The 19,992-nt window shown below is 43.8% G+C and overlaps 1 protein-coding gene across 1 annotated transcript; it reads right to left on the bottom strand.

The window, feature by feature from the left end:
- Positions 1-856: 856 nt before the first annotated feature.
- On the bottom strand, positions 857-19,933 carry LOC144517546 (bile salt-activated lipase-like). The gene is made up of 12 exons (XM_078249629.1): positions 19,874-19,933; positions 18,983-19,130; positions 17,157-17,276; positions 15,282-15,479; positions 13,081-13,211; positions 7,289-7,396; positions 7,071-7,194; positions 2,744-2,930; positions 2,235-2,438; positions 1,799-1,996; positions 1,333-1,440; positions 857-971 (listed from the first exon to the last, which is right to left on the bottom strand). The coding sequence occupies exons 1-12, from the start codon at positions 19,931-19,933 to the stop codon at positions 857-859; spliced, it is 1,701 nt and encodes a 566-aa protein (XP_078105755.1).
- Between the last annotated feature and the right edge of the window lie 59 nt (positions 19,934-19,992).

Raw genomic sequence — 19,992 nt, 5'->3', positions numbered from 1 at the left:
GGATTATTAAAGTTAAAACCCAGGACAGGATTTTTATATGCTGGTATAAATTTGTTGTGTTACCACTGTATCTTACAGCCTTTTTACAAATTATACAGCTTGCCTTCATTTCATTTTCAGCCTGAAAATATAGCCGCTGGTGCTGGCCACCTCCAGGCCTGGCTGCTTGCTTGTTGGCCTGGCACCGCTGAGTCATGTGATGGTACAACATCAAATCACAAGGGGGGGGGGGGGGGAGGGGAGGAGGAGAAGCAAAGTGCTTCTGCTCTGTGACAGGAGCGGCACTTGAAAGCAGCGGAACTTACAGACACAGACCGCCAGGTCGCCTCTTTGATGAAACCACAGTATTGCATACTGGAGAGAAACTAAAACTAAAGTATCAATCTTACACTGGTATTGATCAATATCAATACCAACGTTGGTATCTATTATCGATATTTAGATCGATCCGCCCACCACTACCCACTATTGCTGAATTAAATGTAGTGGAGTAAAAATAGAACATGGAAATACTTAAGGAAAGTAAAACTGAGCTGAAGTACTAGAGTACATATTTTCCACCTCAGCTGGAGACTGACAATTCAGTCACTGATCCATTGATTGTTTTTGGCCTGGAGATGATGACTTCAGATCTCCAGTGGAGAAATTAAAGAGCCAGAATGCAGAGTTCATCTTCATTTATTACACAAGAGCAGATGGGTAAACGGCACACTGCAAGACAAACAGTTGTATTTGTTTTCCTCAGATTGATGCTAATTCGTCAATTATAGTTTACATCTTCACTTCCTGTTATTTGAAATTGTCAGCGTTTAAAATTCCCACAAAAAATGAATAACAGCAGCAGAGTCAGATTCATTTACTCAGACTTTGATTTCATTCCGCCATCATTTTCTTCTTTTTCCCTCCTGAATGAGGACAGGATGCTGTAGGTTTTGGTCCAGTAGGTGACGTAGTCTGATCTGAGGTCATAGCTGAAGAGACGAAACAAATTATCAAAATGTAAACTCTGTCCTCTAACAGTAAACAGTCATCTTCTTCAACTCTCAAAGCTTTGTTTCCATCTCAATACATACAGTAGAATAGAAAGTGTAAGAGTATAGTCAGCCAGTAGAGTAAAATAAAGTTCAGTATGCTAATAATATAAGGTAACATTGACAAAAATACAACAAAGAATACAATTTTGCAGTAGTGTTGAATAAAGAGAAGAAAAAAAAGAGAAATAAATAACAGTAAAAATGAGTGCAATAGAATAGATTCAAAGACAGTAAAGTAAAACAGAAGTACTATAAAGAGCTGAGTAAAATATCAGTAGAGTAGACTACAGTGTAGTACCTCACAGAGGACTTGGTCATCTTGTGGTTGATGATCAGGTAGGGATGGTGGTGTTTGGTGAAGAGGGGCCAGGGAACTGGGACTCTACTGCCGCCATTACTGGGATCACTGGATAGGTGAGAGTTTACACCAGTATAAGAAAGGACAGACCTGTTCACACCATTCCGTATCGGTTTCCTAGGGTATCAGCCATCATTCCGTAGTTGTGTACTTGTAAACCAGTTCAAACAATGCTAACCAGTTTAAACGAAGTTCATATTAGTTGAGACCAGTTTGAGCCAGTTTATATAAAAGATAAACACAGCTGGCACAAGATTTAAACCAGTTCAAACACTTCAGTTTAATTTAGACCAGTTTACACCTAAACTTCTCCAAACCACTTGGGACAGCGAAGACTTTTTTTCAAAACCAAATTGACCAGTAATCTTGTTGGCCTGTGTGTTTGTAGTGTGTGCTGGGAGTTTACCCGGTCCTGGCGAAGTTGGTCCAGTACGCGATCATGTACCCAGACAGGTCCCGGTGTCGGGGGAAGTAGACCAGCGGGGTGGCGAAGGGTTTACCGAACAGGTACTGCAGGTCCTCTGCGTGCTCTGCCTCCACCCAGTGAGGGAATCCTGGGATACGAGTCTTCATGTTGAACAGGTAGGAGAAGGTATGGGCTCCACTAAGGGACATACAACAGAAAATAGAAGGTACATCCTGGTCAAACCAGCAGCGGTCCCTGAGGGTCTGACTGATGCCAACATCTGCACTTGAAATGTTTGACCTTGCAAACTAAGTGCAATAATTGCACATGTGAACACGTCTCTGTATGAAGACACCCACTGTTTTACAGATCCATATTATATATCAGGGACATCAAATATATCTGTAACTTTAAACACGGAGCAAAAAGAGCTGACCTGGAGTTGTTGGCGTGGAGCTGGAGGGCGATCTGAGTTGGAACCAGAAACATGAAGTCAGTCTCGATGTCGGCCACTGTCTTCTTTACCACCGCCGGCTCCGGAGCTGAACCCCAGTGAGACGAGTAAACTCTGAAGGCCGAGTCGACAGCGGCGTTCCCCTTCTCTTTAGTCAGACCGGCCAGCAGACCCCTAACATTCGCTCTGAGGACAAACATGACCGGTATACACAACAGTTTGTCACCTTCATTGTCATTTTTTTGAGAGACTACATTACAAATTCACAGGGTGAATCCAGCTGCATGGTTAGTGGATAGTACTTGTGATGAATAACAATAAATGAAGTTTTTACAAGAATTGTAAATTATTATTGTAAACATCTGTCTGAGAATCTTTAATTGTGACCTTTAAATGAGTCTGGTATCTGGTCCTGATACTGGTTTTGCATATCCAGCCAGTCAACTTACTTTTTCAAAGTCTCTAAAACAAGCTCATGTTTCGGTACTCACACAGTGGTGTTGCCATTTTTCTGGTTAATAGAAGGAACGTCGACTCCAGCAAAGATGTGTCCGTCCATGCTGTTGACCCCGGCCATGTAATCAAACTGAGCCGCGTTGTGAAACAGCTTACTGGGCTCGTCGGGGATAAAGTCGCCGTCGATCACCGGAGCGAGTTCAAGGAGATCCATGACCGTACCTGCAGGAAGAGAGATGGAGATTTCTAATATTGACTTATTGAGTCCACCAGGGTTCAGGTCGGTGAAGAGCTTGAGAGTTCTTTAGCTCCTTCTACACACTTTCCATTTGTCGATTCTGTAGACTTTCTTGGGGACTCAGTTCATAGTTTTGTAATGTTACAATTAATGTCAGGGGATATGTGAAATTATAACATAAAAGGAAAGAGCTGCCAACAACAAGTCAACATGTAGGCTACGTAGTAGCACGAACGTGTCTTGCTCTTTATTGTCAGCCAGACCCACATCAAGATGTTGGGTCTGGGAACTCACCGTTGGTAGGACTCAATCTGAGGGGCGTGATAAATGGTTCTTTCAGTTTCCCTCTGCACGCAATAGGATAGCGCTACAACCAACCAGATCAACGCTAGTTGATAGATTAAACTTTTGCTGTATCCGATCGGCAAAACTCCGAACACAACTTCCTTTTTAATAAGAACTTCAGTGCAGTTTTGTTCTTTTCTCAAAGAAAACCTTAACTCCAAGTCTTCCAGAGTCGCGGCCAAAGCCGATTCCAAAGACCACTGTTCGCAAGCAGCAGCCATCTTTGTTTAAGTAGCAGGGAATTCACGCAGAACCATTGCAACTCTGCCGTCATTATGTTAAGCCCGCCCACTGACTCTATACACGATGTGATTGGCCTGACTAGAGTGTTTTTTCCAGCTCGCAAGCCAACGGAGAGTTGCTAGACGACCCTGGCTGCAAATTACATTTGCTGCCACTAGGGTGCGTCTCTATTTCTAGGCTATCAGCATCACATTTTACTGGCCACAAAACGCTTCTGTCCAGGTAACGCGATTTCTAATGTTGTATTATTGCACCCACTTTCATTGAAGCACTTACACTAGGGGGACCAGACGTCCCGAAAAATTCGGGACAGTCCCGAAATCCAAGCAATTGTCCCAAATCCCGAATCCTGCCCTAATTGTCCCGAAAATTAGAGCAAAGTCGCAAAAGCAGACTCGAGTAGTTTTGTCTTGAGTAGTTATAGTCTGATAGAAAATTAAAAACTGTTCATGGTGATTGAGTTGTCTTGCAGCCAGCTCCTTTGGCTACGCAAATTTTCATTCATTCTTTAAATGGAGGCTCAGGCTGGTGTCCTGGACTGGATTGGGTAGGGAAATGCCCCTGGATTACTGCAGTTTTACGCACTGCAAACAAAGCGTTTTGCAATGTATGTAGGAAGGAGCAGGGTTTGAATTACATGGGAGCTGAGCTCCCATAGAGAGAGGATGAGCTCCCATGAAAGCAGTAAAATCATACACCTGTGGGGGTCTCTAAAAATCAGCACCATTAGTCAAATCACAAATAAAGCACTTTTCCCAAACACACGGAGCTCTGAAGCAGACCTGTGAGTCGCTGTAAAAATAGAGATGAGCAGCGCGCCTTCCATCCGTAGTCTGTGCAGCTTCAGGTTTATAATAGACGCGCTCTGCTGTCGAGATGCTGCGTAGTTTTGGTTTCCCACCTCCGATGTGGAGCAGCGTACAGCCACTTCCCTAAACTTTCGATCATTCAGAGACCAGAGTCTCAAACGGGGCTCTGAGTCTGTCAGACGGTCTGAGATCTACCGTATCAAAAGAGCAATCACGTAATGCAGAGCAGACTATGGTGCAGGTAGATTTTCTGATAGTGATTTTATTCTTGTAATAGCCTATTATCACTTTTTTCTCAAAATATCACGACTCCTCCAAATCACACAGAGCACAGATGGGATACATTTTAAATGTGCACAAAGTTTTGAACATGAGCAGAAATCTTGCTCAAACACATCTGAAATATTACAGTCCAGGGCTTTATTAATCCATTAAAATTAATTAATGTAGCATTGAGGTGAATAATTGTCATATGCACATTTAAGGAGGTTACTTCCTCAAAAGATGCAAAAGAGGAGGAAAGACTAAATGATGCCTCTAGGCTACATGTGTGCTGACTCAAATATTAGAAAAGTTGATCTACAGGAGAATAAATAGCAATACAGAATGCCTGAGAGCCTTATTGTAATATTCCATTATGTTTTTATATATAATTATTTATATTGGATTGTGTTTCACTTTACCACAAAGATATTTGCAGCATACATTGATTCAGAAAAAGGTAAATAGGTGCATAAAGATTCACCAGAATGCAGGAAATGAATTTTTAAAAAGAGACCCCCACAAAGAAGAAATCATAATTCAAACCCTGGGAAGAAGTTTGGTATTTGGCATGCTAGCAGCAAACTACATACAACAGCACAACTGTACAGACCAACACTTTGGTCTCATCGTTCTTTAAGCGGGAGGATGACTCCATGTATAATAAAAAAAAAGCTGTCACAGCAACCTTACTGCAGAAGTTAGCAGAACACAAACTCAGCATCCATAACATCTCCGCCTTCTCAGCTGACAATGCGGCTGTGAATTACGGCCGAAAACACTCCATTTACCAAAATCTAAATCACAACAGCAAGATCCTGCCTGCAAACTGCCCAGCTCACATAATACAGTAAGACGTGCCAGCAATGTACTGAAAACAGATGTTGAGTCTGAGTGATTAAATCATTCAATCATTTCAGCTGTTCTGCCAAGAGAGTTGCCACCCGTCCCGACACGCTGGTTGAGCCTACTCCCTGCAATTAACAAACTTAACACCTGGGCAGCTGTGCAGAGCTACTTCTTGTTGCTGGGAAGCAAAGAGTGCCCCTGTTTTATCTGGGATGCGCTCCGGGGTAACGAGCATGGAGAGGAAGACGAATGCAGCGAGCTGGAGGCCACTCTCTTTTTGCAAAATGTTCTAAAGATTTTATCTGGTGCTGTGCTGAGTCTTGAGAGTGACAGTCTCACCTCAGTTGAAGTGTATGCGCTGATGAACGGCCTCCGGCCCAAACTCCAGCAGCGCAAAAAAGATGCTTTCTTCAGAGCAAAAGTTGACCGTGTCTTCGCCTCCTCTGTTACTCTGAGGGTTGACAATCCTCTATTCATCAGCTTCTATGATACCGGAGCAATACCTTGAGAAATGGTACAACTTCTCCGAAACTGGGCACCTGTTCAACATCCAGTGTTTCAACCTCAAGGAAAAACAAGACATCAGCTACCAGCAATTGACCACAGCTGTATGCGCCCTTCAGATGGATGAGGATCTCGACATGGATGAGCTCTACAACAAGAATTGTGCTCTGAAAGAGGTCTTGCCAAATCTGGTGACACAGTCACCCTATAGGTGACCTTTGGGCCCAAGCGCTGAAGAGCAGGTCTGAGTTGCCTCAGTATGCCAAACTGCTGTCCTTCGTCCTGAGCATCCCCATGAGCAATGCTTACTCAGAGAGGGTGTTTTCCATCATGAAAGGTGCCTGGTATGATGTGAGAAACAGATGCTCATTTTACCTAGTCCGCAGCGAAATTAAAGTAAAAATTAACTTACAAATGAGCTGTGCAGAATTCCACAAACTCATCATGGGAAAGCCGAGAGTGCTGGCAGCAGTGAAATCCTCCGAAATATGCCATCGCCGGGCCTCCACTGCAAGCCAATCTTAGGAGGTATTGTATAGCTTTAGTGCATTTAAACTTGTTGTTCCTGTTATTTTATACGCACAAAGAAAATAAAACCTTTGTCCCTTTTTTATGTTATGGAGTAGATGAAATGCACGTGCAGGCAGCCACGAGAAGGAGGGATTGGATGTTGTTTCCCCGAATTTTACCCAGTCTCATCGTGGTCACCCTAACTTACACTGATCATGGATGTGGTATGATTAAAACAGAGTTCAGTGCTGAAGGTTTATAAAAATAATGACTCATTCTTAAACACCATTTTTGTGTGAAAACAACTTGCGTCCACATTAGTGTTTGCAGGTGGTTTTGTCCACAGTGAAACACTTGAACGGCATGAAAACAGTTCCATCATGTTGCTCTGTTTCTGCTGGAAGTGAAAGTAACAGACAAGTGTTTAATATGAGAGGGACCAGAGATTAACATTTCCAAACAACTCGACATGTGTTTGTTTGGGGTCTAAATTCTGCCCTCTGCTGGTCAAATGCTGTTTAACGTAGCTTTAATCACAATACCATTTAAGCAACAAGTAATTTTTCAGTTAATACAGATGTTTGTCAGTTCCAGCTGTCTGACCTTTTCCCAGAATCAGCAGCACGTCGATTTTTCCAGCCATGGTGAGACCAATCGGGTCGCTGATCTTCAGACACTCCAACATTTCGTCTTCGTTGCTTCTCCAGCAGCCGACCTTACGAGCAATCTGCAGAAACAAAACAGAACATTTTAACAAAACAAATTAGTTTGGTCCACATTTAAATCGTCTGCAGAGGCTGAATGGCAAAGTGTTAATGGACCTTCTTGGTGAGAGCCATGGGTTTTTTCTGCAGAGCCCAGGGGCTGAGGGCCACTCCACACTGAGTGATCACTCTGCGGAATAAGCCTTTACTGTAGGGAGACAGCATCTAAGGGAACAGACAGACAGACTTATAGTAAATCTAAATTAATTACATCACAACTTTGACTGATAAGTCATTTGTTTGACTTTCTGGTAATATAATTTGCAAGTCATAATTCTCAAAATCACAATAACAAAATCTAAACTGACTAACTCATACATGTAAATGACAATTTTGATTGTTTACAACATATGCAACAATGGAAGACCAGTGCCACCAGGAAATTGACTTTAATCTATCTACACACATACATATCTCATGAATTGTTCATCCTATCTACTTCACACTTGGTTTCCTGGGTACCCAACTTGGCATTTGGAGCAGTTTCGACAGCGTTGGATATTACATATTGATAAACTGAATAAAACGACCGCACAATAAAGGTTGAGGAAAAAAGGTTCAGAAAAAAAAGCGCTGCCAAAACGCTGGCTCTTCCATGTCTACCTTCACACAAAAAGCCCAGTTTAAATTTACTGAGCTTTTCGCTGAGCGGAAATTCAATAAAAAGCCATTTTTGCCGACACTAGATATCAAACAAAAGCCAGACACTATATCGCAATAAGTTTCTGTGAGCTGTAAATTCACCACTTATAAACAGACGGCAGAACATAATCTCATGAGTCCATGAGGAAAATGTCTGCGATTACTCTGCATTTTAATTGCTATTTTGTGAGTAGAATCTGAATCATTCTCTGTCAGGTAAATATAGTAGGAGAATGTTTTCCTCCAAAGTAGAAGTACACAGTAAGTCAGTAGTAGGCTATACAGTGTGGTTGCATATTAAGTGCTTTGGGGCTTTGGAGAAAGCCCGAGCCATAGAAATAGTGTCTCTCTATCACTCTGGAGAAAGCTACAAGCAGCACTACTACAGGCCAAGCAATTGGCCCGTTCCAAACAGGCACTAGGCTACTAAAGATAGCGCATTTCAACAAACGGCGGAACAAAACAAATCAACCCCTGAGGATGAGGGCAGGCACAAGAGTCATATGGGGCCAGGACAGTGGGACCCAGGAAACTGGGAACAGAGCTGCTAGGCACTAGAGCATGGGGTACTAGTGGGCAAAGAGGCCTGGGGGAAACAGAGGCCACTTGGGACAGGGAACAGAGAGGCGCAGCGCAGATGGGACCCCTCTGGCAGCCAGCGGTGAAGGCAGACCCTTTCAGGCCACCGCCGGCAAATGCAGACTCCTTCAGGTGGCTAAGGCAGAACCCTTCAGGCGGCCGGCGGCGAAGGCAGAACCCCTCTGAAGGCCGGAGGCGAAGTCGAAACCCCTCTGAAGGCCGGAGGCAGCCGGGCTGGAGACGGGCAACGGTTCAGCAGGGCCGGAGACGGGCGACAAGGTAACTGGAACAGGAGTAGGCGGGTCTGCCGATAAGGTAACTGGAACAGTCACAGGAATCAAGGCAACAGGATCAGGAACAGGCAACAGGATCAGGAATAGGAAACAGGATCAGAAGTCGGCAAATCCACCGACAGGGTAACTGGAGCAGAAGTCGGCTGGACTACCGACAAAACATGGGGGGCAGGAGTCGGTCGGACAAAGACAACAAAGGCAAAGTCTCTGGGATGCTGGAGACGGGTGAAGTCTCAGGGGTACCGGGCAACGACAGAGTCTCTGGGGCCGCGGTCAATGAAGGCTCTAGAAGACTGGTCAGCGAAGACTCAGGGAGAACGGTCGGCGGTCGACGAAGACTCGGAGGGCGGTCGGCGCAGGCTCTGGGAGGGCGGTCGGCGCAGGCTCTGGGAGGGCGGTCGGCGCAGGCTCTGGGAGGGCGGTCGGCGCAGGCTCTGGGAGGGCGGTCGGCGCAGGCTCTGGGAGGGCTGGACGTCAGCTCAGGAACAATGTCAACTTGGACTCAGGAAAATTAGTAGACTCAGGAACAGTGGTCAGCACGGACTCAAGGTCGCTGAGACCTCGGGCTCAGAACTGCTGGACAGCACGGGCTCGGAAACGTTGGAGAGCACGGGCTCTGGTCCACTGGACAACTCGGGCTTCGGTCCACTGGAGAGCGGTTGAACCAGTGCATGGCGTCGGGGACCATGTCGACCACATTCTCTCTTGCGGCCTCCATGGTTCCCTGAAAATATGGCCAGACGGGTCCCTTCAAAAGACTGCTCAGGGGAGCTGCAGGAAGGCGAACTGGACCGTAGATCATCAGCTAGTAATCTAGCGGCATTGGCCTCCTCAGTCCGTCTAGCACATTTAGTGCTGGAAAACAGTCACATAAGATACTGGCTCACTACCAGGTCGAGAAATGACCGGACTAGGCATAGTGGCCAGAGGAGCAGGCTGGTTAAAAAACAGAGATCCTGTAGCCACAATGCTAGCAGGCCGAGAAGTAGGCAGGCTAGTGGTAGCTAACTGGCTCGGACTATGACGAGGAACTGGCAAGGGAGGTAGCTGACTGCTAGAGGGCTGGAGAGAAGATAACCTGTTAGCATGTTGAGATGAAGGATCACAGCCAGGGGTCTCTAGGAAGTCCTGTATCCACTCAGGCAAAGAGCTCCTGAGCCAGGGCCGAGTGGATACCTTACGGTGGACTAACCTTAGAGCTGCCTGTTTAACCTCCCAACTAGGTGCTCTCTTCCACTCTCCAAAAACACACATAAGTGTGTAGGTCAAATCATAAAGTTCATCCTCTAAATATTCCGCTGGGTCCGTCATGGTCGGCTCATTCTGTCACGGTTTGTCAGGAAAGGCTTGGACCCAAATGTAGTTTAGATGATTTATTAAACAAAAATGAAATACATACCAAAAAAAAAATCCAGAAAATAACAGGATCTCAAAACTGGAACTCAGAGACAAAGGGTAGACTCCAGCCACAAACAAACTCACAGAACACAGCAACAGAATAAAATGATCCAACACCAGACAAAGACAACACAGAGACTAAATAAACCAGGTAACGAGGACTAACAAGGGACAGGTGACACTAGGCTGGGCAAACAGGTGAAACACATTAGGGCAATCACAAGGCAGGGAAAACCAAATACAGGAAGTAAAGAAGACAAGACAAGGGAGACAAGACGGACTTCAAAATAAAACAGGAAACAGAACAAAACAGAAAATCACAATCATGACAAATGGTATGAAACGGTACACACTTCCTGTCTCCTAAAGAGGCGTGGCCTAGTTTGAACGTGTGGATGAATAATTGTATTTAAATAATTTATTAATATGTTCTTTTGCTTACGTTAAATATTTACAGAGCTAAAAGACATATTTACCATCACGGAGATTAGTTTTGTTAGGGAGTTCACGAACGTTCCCGTTCGTGAAAGATCCCGCGAGAGTTTGGTCCTGAGATAGAAACAGATCTCAAACAAAGTTAATTTTCTCCTGATGTAGCCATCTGAAAAATTACATTATAGTGTCAGAATGTTCTGGAGATATGTGGCTTATGAGAAATGGGTCCAATATCTACTATGGATTGCTCATAATCTGTGTTCACGTTCACTTCTCCCATTGGAATCAATTGAGAATGAGGAGATGTCGTCACAACACAGCACCCCACCCCCAGAGATCACGGCATCCTCCCCCTTCCGCCATTTTGGGAGGATACCCACCAGCAAGCGTTCATTGTTTGTGTTGGTAGCAGAGGAGGTTGTTGCAATTCCGCACTATTTTAGAATGCCTGGAAAAACACTGCTGTGTAAAAAACTGCTCCATTGTCTCACACGATTGTCGTGGAAACGTTAGGAACCATGTGTTACAGTTTTTTCGTTTCCCTACATGGAAAAAGCATGAAGGAGAGCATGTCTCCGATTGGGTGGCTGCAATTTGAAGAAAGGACCTTTCTCTGGTCCAGCACAGAGACACTACACTGACTGGAAATTATCCCTACAGAGATAGAGCTTTTAGTTAAAGAGTAAGATCCTTTTTGTTTAACATGAAACATGAAACAGCCCTGAATTCACCATCACCAAACCCACCAGACTCATCATCAGTACTTTTAGCGTGTATAGAGCCAGCATATTTCCACATGTAAATGGGTGAATTAAGGGTTTATTTCAACCAAGTGGTGATTGTTGGAACAGTGGAAAGACAAACCAAGATGGCTTTTTTGAAGTTTTTTTTTTTTCTGTCTACATTGAATGAAGTGTGTTTTCCGATGATAAAAGCACTGATTATTTACATGGAGTCTGGTGGGTTTGGTGATGGAGATTTCAGGGCTGTTTCATGTTAAACTAAAAGGATCTTACTCTTTAACAAAAAGGTCTATCTCTGTAGGGATCCTTTCCATAATGTTGTCAGACACTTAGAATAATAATGTGTAATAATAATAACAAGAACTTTTAGTGGACGCTAACTGATTAATACTGGACCAGTTTCAGAGATTGTTGTTCCTATCAGTTTCTCCCTGTAAGGGCCCTGCCACCTTCTTCTCCATTTCTTCTTACGTTTCTCATAATTTCTCTGTTTAAACCATGGACGTATTAAGAGAACGGTTTAAACACTGTGATGATAATTCCTCGAGCCATCTTTCCTGCTCCGTCTCTGTGTCGCTCTGACACTGTTGCCCCTGGCCACCGATAGCGTTTGATCCCAAAATGGTGGACGGGCTCAGACACCTCCCAAAGACAGAAAGCTACCATGTAGTATGTCCTCATTCTCAATACACTCGGACCTGCCGCTAGTCTCCTAAAGAGGCGTGGCCGTAGCGGAGCCCACGTGACACAGATACAGGAAACTACTCCGAGTTGGGGCGTCTTGATTCTAAACAAGGGGGTAAGCAAGCATCCGGAAAGCGTACCTCCTATGGGGAGATTCTGAGGCTAACAAGCCATCACCTTCCACTAGCATTCCATTGACTCCCATTCATTTTGACAGCTAATAACTTTACATCTGAAGCGTTTAAAGACTGTATTTGTCCATTGTTTATTTCTAAAGAAACACGACAATGTATAAAAGGCTCCATTACCTTGTATCTCACGTTATGGCTCCGTAGCAGCCATTTTTGTAAAATTATGCTAACAATTGTGTCATAACCACACAACTTTCTGTCGCACAGTAGAGAAATTACTGTTAGCAGAAGCTCGCAGGCAATCAGGGGGACGTGGAGGCATACAGTCAAGGGAGAAGCCCATAGAGAGTCCATGAAAGCATCGGAACAAAATATTTCAGCAACGTTTTGATGGATTGGAAATACTTTGGTATCTCTGCAAGATTCAGAATGATTCCGATTTTTCTTGGCACATACTTACAACTTTCAGACAGGTTGCTCACGTCACATCTATGTCGTCAAGCTCAGTTTGAGGCTGCGCAGCAGCTGCGCAGTACGCTCAGCCATCACCGGAAAAGTGCTTCTAATTGACTTCACTTGTCTCCATCGAAGTCTATGGCGTCACTGTGTCCATTTCTTTCACTGTCTATGGTTCTAAACCATCTCTGATAAAACTAAGCAACCTGTGTATAAAGGTTGAGAAAAAAAGAAAAAAACAACGACCTGTGTATAAGGGTTTAGAAAAAAACTGGGGAAAAAACAGCGACTTGTGTGCAGGGGCAGGGCTTCACAGCTAGACCTAAGAGCTAAGATTAGTCCACTTGCAAGCTAATATTAACATAAGCATTTTGGTAACATACTTTAAGTCAGGTTTTATCTTGAGACTTTACAACAAAAGGTCCTTATCAGGTAGATATAGGAGCTAAACTCTGGTTGAGAATCTGCCTAAGGTTTTGACCACTGACCTGGAAGCTGGCGCTGACGGCTCCAGCTGATTGGCCAAAGATGGTGATGTTGTCAGGGTTTCCTCCAAACGCTGCGATGTTCCTACGGACCCAGGAGATGGCAGCATGCTGATCCCACAGACCGTAGTTACCTGACAGGTAAAATAAGTCCCTGTTTACTGTTTCCTCCAAACTGTTGCTCTGATCATAAACTACTAATTTCTCAGAGTTCTTCAGCAAATCCACTAAATCTCTGCCCAGGACTGAGCACCAGATCTGGGGTGACTTCACCATTGCTGCCCTCTCCCTCTGGAACTCTCCAAACACATCACTGCTCCAAGCAATTTCTACATGGACGCTGTGCTTGCATTTTAGTTTTGATCCTTTTACCATATAAAGCATCTTTGAGGATCTAAGAACTAAAATATGTGTGACAGTTAGTTGGGGGGCCATTGGACATTAGGCCTTCCCTCAGGAAATGTCCCTGAGTACCTAGAAAGCTTCTTGGTTTCCTTGAAAAGGTCTATACTGTATGTGTAACCAGAGATGGGGACTCGAGTCTGAGACTTGGACTCGAGTCGCACTTAAAGGACAATTCTGGCGCAAAATGAACCTATGGTTAATAACATATGTGTACCGAGTCAAACGTTTTCTGGGATCTGTTTTCATGCTAATCGAATGTGTCTGTAGCTTGAAACTAGCTACCGCAAACCGGTGTTTAGCTGCTAACACTAGCTTTCGGGGCACAGGGTAAATCACTATTTCTACACCACTAACAAGGCTCAAAATAGCACCACACTTAAACAGTAGTGTAATGAGAGTCCCTACATGCAAACCGAAGCATTGAGAACTTTGTAAGTGTAGACAGTTTATTACAAAGATAGATTATAAAGACAGTAGCGTTAATGTTTACATGCGGCTGCCATCTTGGATAACAGTCATGACCAGTCGACTCATGAAGTGTCATGTGTTTGAGCTATGTTACTGGTTGCACGGCGTTCAGCGTTCGACTGGTCATGACTATTATCCAACACACACGAGAGATGTTAAATTTAGCATATCTCGTCACAGGTAACAAGCTAACCATCGCAAAGTGTTGTGCTAATGCTGGGAACGGGCAAATTGTATCTTTATAGTTAGTAGTTGCTGAGGCTCAAACATCCATGTGGCACAGGAGGCGGGACGCACGGATCCATCTCCCCAGGAACAAACCTGGTGGGCAAACTCATGTGATGCGTAATTGATCCCGTGGATGATTTGTTGGCTATTAAGTGAACAAGGTGTAACCGGTCCACCAAACACTGGGCTGTCTTGACTGTCTTAATTCTGCACATCTTTCTTTCTTCTTCTTTATAGTTGTATCCATATGATGTGACAGACTTAGGTTAATATTTCACCAGGTCAGAGGGCTAGAGGGATGTGTTTAGTAGACCCCATAAAGTTATCCTGCAACTAATTTTGATATGGATGGTAGCTACAGGACATGCTTTGAATTCATAAGATTTAACAATACAGTGTTAGGGACAGATCAGATGGCCAGAGACTTGAGACTTGACTTGGACTTGCCCCTCAAAGACTTGGGACTTGACTTGGACTTCCAAAAAAATGACTTGTGAACATCTCTGCATGTAACTGACTCATACTGAGACAACAGCAGCTTGTAGCCTAGAAACTCTTCACGCTAATGATAGACGACTGGGACAAACATGATGGTTATATGATCAGTGACGATATCACACCTGAACCACCTCCCACCTGCTCCCAGAACTACACCTGTAATCACTTTTCAGAACTTGTGCGCTCTGCAGAAGCTGAAAAACAGAACTAATCTAAACAAGCTGACATCTGAGTAGCAGCTGACCTAACAGCCAATTTATTTTCTGACACACTGATAACACAACAAACACACCACAGCTCTGATCACGTGTATGTTGGGAAATCACCAGCAGGCACCCAAACACAGCCGATCAGTCTCAAAATACTTTGACTCCCTTTGTGCTATAGCATGGATGGATGGTTCACCTGGTAGAACTTTACATTTAACTCTGCAGGAGAATCTTCAATATCTGCAGCAGATGGAAATGTGTCGGATAATTCAGATAATCAATTAGTTTTAGTTATTATTATTATCAGTCAGAATATTTGTTGTGTTTTGGCCCCAAACAGTTAACTGAGAAACAATCAACAGCAGATCAATGACAGTGTTGGTGTTCTGATCATACCTGGCAGTCGATCGTCTCCGGTGCTGAGGAAACCCATCGTACCGACTCTGTAGTTCACCGTGACGACGATGACGTCGCCCCTGTCGGCCATCTCCTTCCCGTCGTACAGAGAGTCTCCGAGGATCGCCACGTCGTTGGATGCCCCCAAAAGGAACGCTCCGCCAAACAGGTACACCATCACCGGGAGGTTCTTCGACACTGATGGCAGAGGGTCGATGAAGAGCTCGTTATATCATCATCATCACTGACAGGATGTAGTTACTTTAAAGTGCTCATATTATGCTCATTGTCAGGTTCATAATTGTATTTAGAGGTTGTACCAGAATAGGTTTACATGGTTTAATTTTCAAAAAACACCATATTGTTGTTGTACTGCACATTGCTGCAGCTTCTCTTTTCACCCTGTGTGTTGAGCTCTCTGTTTTAGCTACAGAGTGAGGCATCACACTTCTGTTCCATTTTTGTTGGGAGCCGCACATGCGCAGTACCTAGGTCAGCACTACCAGCCAGTCAGAAGCAGAGTATGAGGGTGTGCCACGCTAGCAGCTAGTCGAGCATTATAACGTGTGTTACAAAGTGACGCAATATACTACAATAGAGCAGTCTGTGAACAGTGTTTTCTGTTGGAGATGGTAAGTCCCTTTGGGGTTTCCTTGTTGACACCAGACTCTTCTCAGTTGTAACTGAAAGTGGGTCTGGGGAAGGTTCATTCACAGCCCATTTCCAAAGGGGCGTCTCCAACGGACGCCACTCAAATGCCTCTGGGTGCAATTGGATAGTCCTTCCAACCAATCAGACCAACGATCCGGGTGACGTAGCAGCGACAGCGGCATCAACGGGTTGCTGCGCTTCGGTGGCCGTCATGTTGAATGTAAACAAAAAGCTGCTTGCCGTCGCTGCGCTATCATCATCGTGTAAAGCCCGCCTCAACGGTGAGTCAATCACACTTCTAACAAGTGTGATTGGTGCCTCGATTTGGAAAAATTGGAAATGGGCTTGAATGGGCTCTTGGCCAGACTGACTTGCAGAGCAGATCTCAAATTTGACGGAAGTTCGTCAGGGTTTTCACAGGTTACCTTTGGGGTGGACTTTGGGCTTTTTCACTTTGTAAACCTATAACATGCACAAAAAAAAATATATGACACAATAAAGAAAAGGGGAAAAGCCAAAAAGCATAATATGAACACTTAAATGTAAAACAGCTCCAAAAGATAAGTGTGAAATAAAACTTTGTGTTCGTGCGTTTAACTGGAAGCAGCTTTTCAACGTCACAGACATCCAACGCCTCATGTGTTGCATCATTGCATCAGAAAATACTGCAGTATGTTTTATAACTAAATGTAACTGTTGAAACACCAGTAGTGGAAAGTACATTTACTGAAGTACTTTTTAAAGGTATTTGTACTTTACTTGAGTATTTCTCTGCTATTTAATACTTCTATTCCACTACATCTGGGAAATGTTGTACATTTTACTGCACTACATTTATCTGACCACTTTAGTTACTTTACAGATTCTGAGTATTAAAACAAAATATAATCAACTAATAAACAATTATGTATTATTATAGATTAAACTACCCAGCTGTACATAACGTTTTTTACACAAATCTTTACCAGCTGCACCATTAAAGTGATAAACACATTAATGCATAAATTATGATAATGCAGTAATATAAACATATTCTGCATAATGAGTACTTTTACTTTTGGTACTTTAAGTACATTTTAATGCTAATACTTTTGTACTTTTACTTAAGTAAAAGGTCTAAATACTTGTTCCACCTCTGGTAAACACTGGCGATTACTATGTAATACACACTGTGTGTGTGTGTGTGTGTGTGTGTGCGTGTGTGTGCGTGTGTGTGTTACCTACATTTTAGGCCCTGTGGAACAAAGATATTAAGGTAGAGACAGTCTTCACTGCCCTGGGTTTTTGTCTGCAGTAGCGTCACCTGTAGGCAGCGGTCCCGATATTTATTTGCCTTCAGGATTCCTGGAAACAACAAACCTTTGTATTTATTTCCATTCTCTGTTTTATTCTCAATGTTCAGCTGATTAACATTTTTAACACAGTGAGCTGGGAGGATTAACTAAAATGGCATTATGGTACGTATTTTTTTCTTTTTTAAGATAATTTTTTGGGCATTTTCTAGGCCTTTATTGACAGGACAGATGAAGACATGAAAGGGGAGAGAGAAGGGGAATGACATGCAGCAAGTATTCTTAAGTACAGAGTTAAGTCAGGACTAATCAACACATTACATTGATCTTTTTAGGTGTTTGTTGGTTGGTGTTTCTAAATATGAAAAGGGCCAGGCTAGCTGGTTCCCCCTGCTTCCAGTCTTTATGCTAAGCTAAGTTAACCACGTCTTTCTGGGTCGCTGTAAAATCATGGCTCTTAAGCACTTTTAATAAATTGCTTCTTGCCAAAATTCAAAAGTGGCATCCTGCCATCAGATGAGACTGAAGCTCTGTGATTGGATGTTTGGTATAATGCCAAGGTCACACTACACGACTTTAGCCCCGATTAGCCCGGCGTTGACTCAGCGCTCGCAAACCGGCGCAACAGTGTGATGTGTGTCAACTGTTCAAAGACGCTCGCAGAGAGGTTTGATCCGCTAACGGCGCCTTTACACTGGCACTTGAAATCAGCTCCGTAATACGCAATGTGCCCCCAGTGGACGTCGTACTGCACCGTTGAAAGTGTCGGAAGTGAGTAGAAAAGAAATGGCGGAAAAACTAGAACGACTCATTCTGTCAGTGTCCGAATGTCCAATTCTCTATGTATAGTTTGATGTCTGTTGCTAACCAACTTAGCCATAGCAGGTATCCTATATGCATTGTTTCTGCACAGAAGAACTTTTCTCATACTCCAAAATGAATCGATTACATGACAACATATCGTTATGAAATCATTATTTTATTAAAAGTTAAGAATTCAGATTTGTTTATCAGTACCATACCAACGCTAACTTCCGCTCTGATTGTCAGATAGGAACCGCCCGTTGCCTGTTGCACCGCACTCGTTCGCATCGGTTCGGACCCATTCGCATCCGGTCTGCGAATCTCCATAGGAAATGAATGACTTCCAGTCGTTTCGCAGCCGTATCTACTGTGCCAATGTGAAGGCGGCGTAACCAGACACATATCGAATTCCAGCAGGACCTGTCGGGGAGCTACGGCCAATGAGAGCGCAAGAGACGGGTTGAGGGGAAACCTGGTAGAGGGGTCGCCTGATCCAATTGGAACTTTACTGTCACGCAACACAGACCAAAGTTGTTGTTGCACCTTGAGAGCTATAAGGCTATAAGTAGGCTTTTATGTGAACACCTGTGTCAATGACAACACCCCCGAACCTTCTTTTCGTTTTATCGCTGCAAATCAGCAACCAACAGCTTGGAGTACTTGTTTCTGCTGGACATCCAAATTTGGAAAAAAAAAAAAAAATCCTGTTTTGTGCATTTGGTAGGCTATTACGTTATGTCCTGTGTCACTTCTTGCATGCATGTGTTTTGTGACAAAACCTAGACCAGACAGACTCATCTGGGATTCCTCCTGGTGAAAGATCTTGTAGTGTGTGACCACCTCACCTGGGCATCACAGCAGCCATGTGAGAAGTTAAACCACTGGAGGCCAACTGGGGCCCTTGGTTGCCCTGGAAACAGTCTGGATGAATGAAATGTGAGTCGAGTTACATACCGCTCCATCCAGGATGAGGTTTTGGTTTCTCCCACTTTCCGGGGACATCAGCGAAGGGGACTCCCTTAAAGACGTCGACGCTCCTAAACAGCCCCATCCCGTGACTCTTTCCCTCTACCTTCCCACCCTCCGTCCGCACCACACCCAGCTACACACACACACACACACACACACACACACACACACACACACACACACACACACACACAAACATATATAACACAGGTCTGTGGTCACTAGTATGTGATCTTGTGTGATGATGACCTTCTAAAACCAAAGACTCCTCAGAGTTTTAATGACCCAGAAGTGGAATTATCACTCAGCTGATATTCTATATTTCTCTTTATGTTCAGACTCAAACCAGCAGTGAATGTATCTTCTAACAAGTATTCTGTGTGGATCACAGCCTGATATATCTTCTTTCCCCAAGCCATTAAATCACATCATTGAGCCACGCTGTTGCACTGGATGACATCATTACCATGAACACACACACACACACACACACACACACACACACTGTGATTTATTTTGAATCATTCTCACATACACTATTCTGCTGCCCCACATACTCACTAGAGAACCAAATATGAAAATAGTCCCCCAACAAATGCACTATTTCCTCCTGTTTGTTTGATACATACTACAGTGAGCAGCTGTTTTAGGAAATTACTGCTAAAACTATATATTTGTGTTTTTAAAGATTGACGTCTTCACTATTAACCAATGGGTTTGGAGCTGAGAGCAACACACAGGAAGTCCGTAGTATTGAGAGAATGAATGTCATGACATTTGAGTCTGAACATGATATTTACTGTAATGACAATAACTCTCACCATGTGTATAGTTAATATTAATTGAAGTATAAATCTGTGATGAAGTCACACTCACCTTTGCAGCTGAGGCTGAGTTCACACAGACGCCGAGCAGAATCACCAATAACAGCATCATCACCTGTCTGTTCACCTGTCTGTCTGCAGTCACACAAACTGAGCTGCTGCTGCTATTTA

The sequence above is a fragment of the Sander vitreus genome, chromosome 5, assembly GCF_031162955.1.
Source record: "Sander vitreus isolate 19-12246 chromosome 5, sanVit1, whole genome shotgun sequence".
NCBI classification, from domain to species: Eukaryota; Metazoa; Chordata; class Actinopteri; order Perciformes; family Percidae; genus Sander; species Sander vitreus.
Note: the sequence above shows the minus strand (reverse complement) of the source record. Positions and strands in the feature narration are given on the sequence as shown.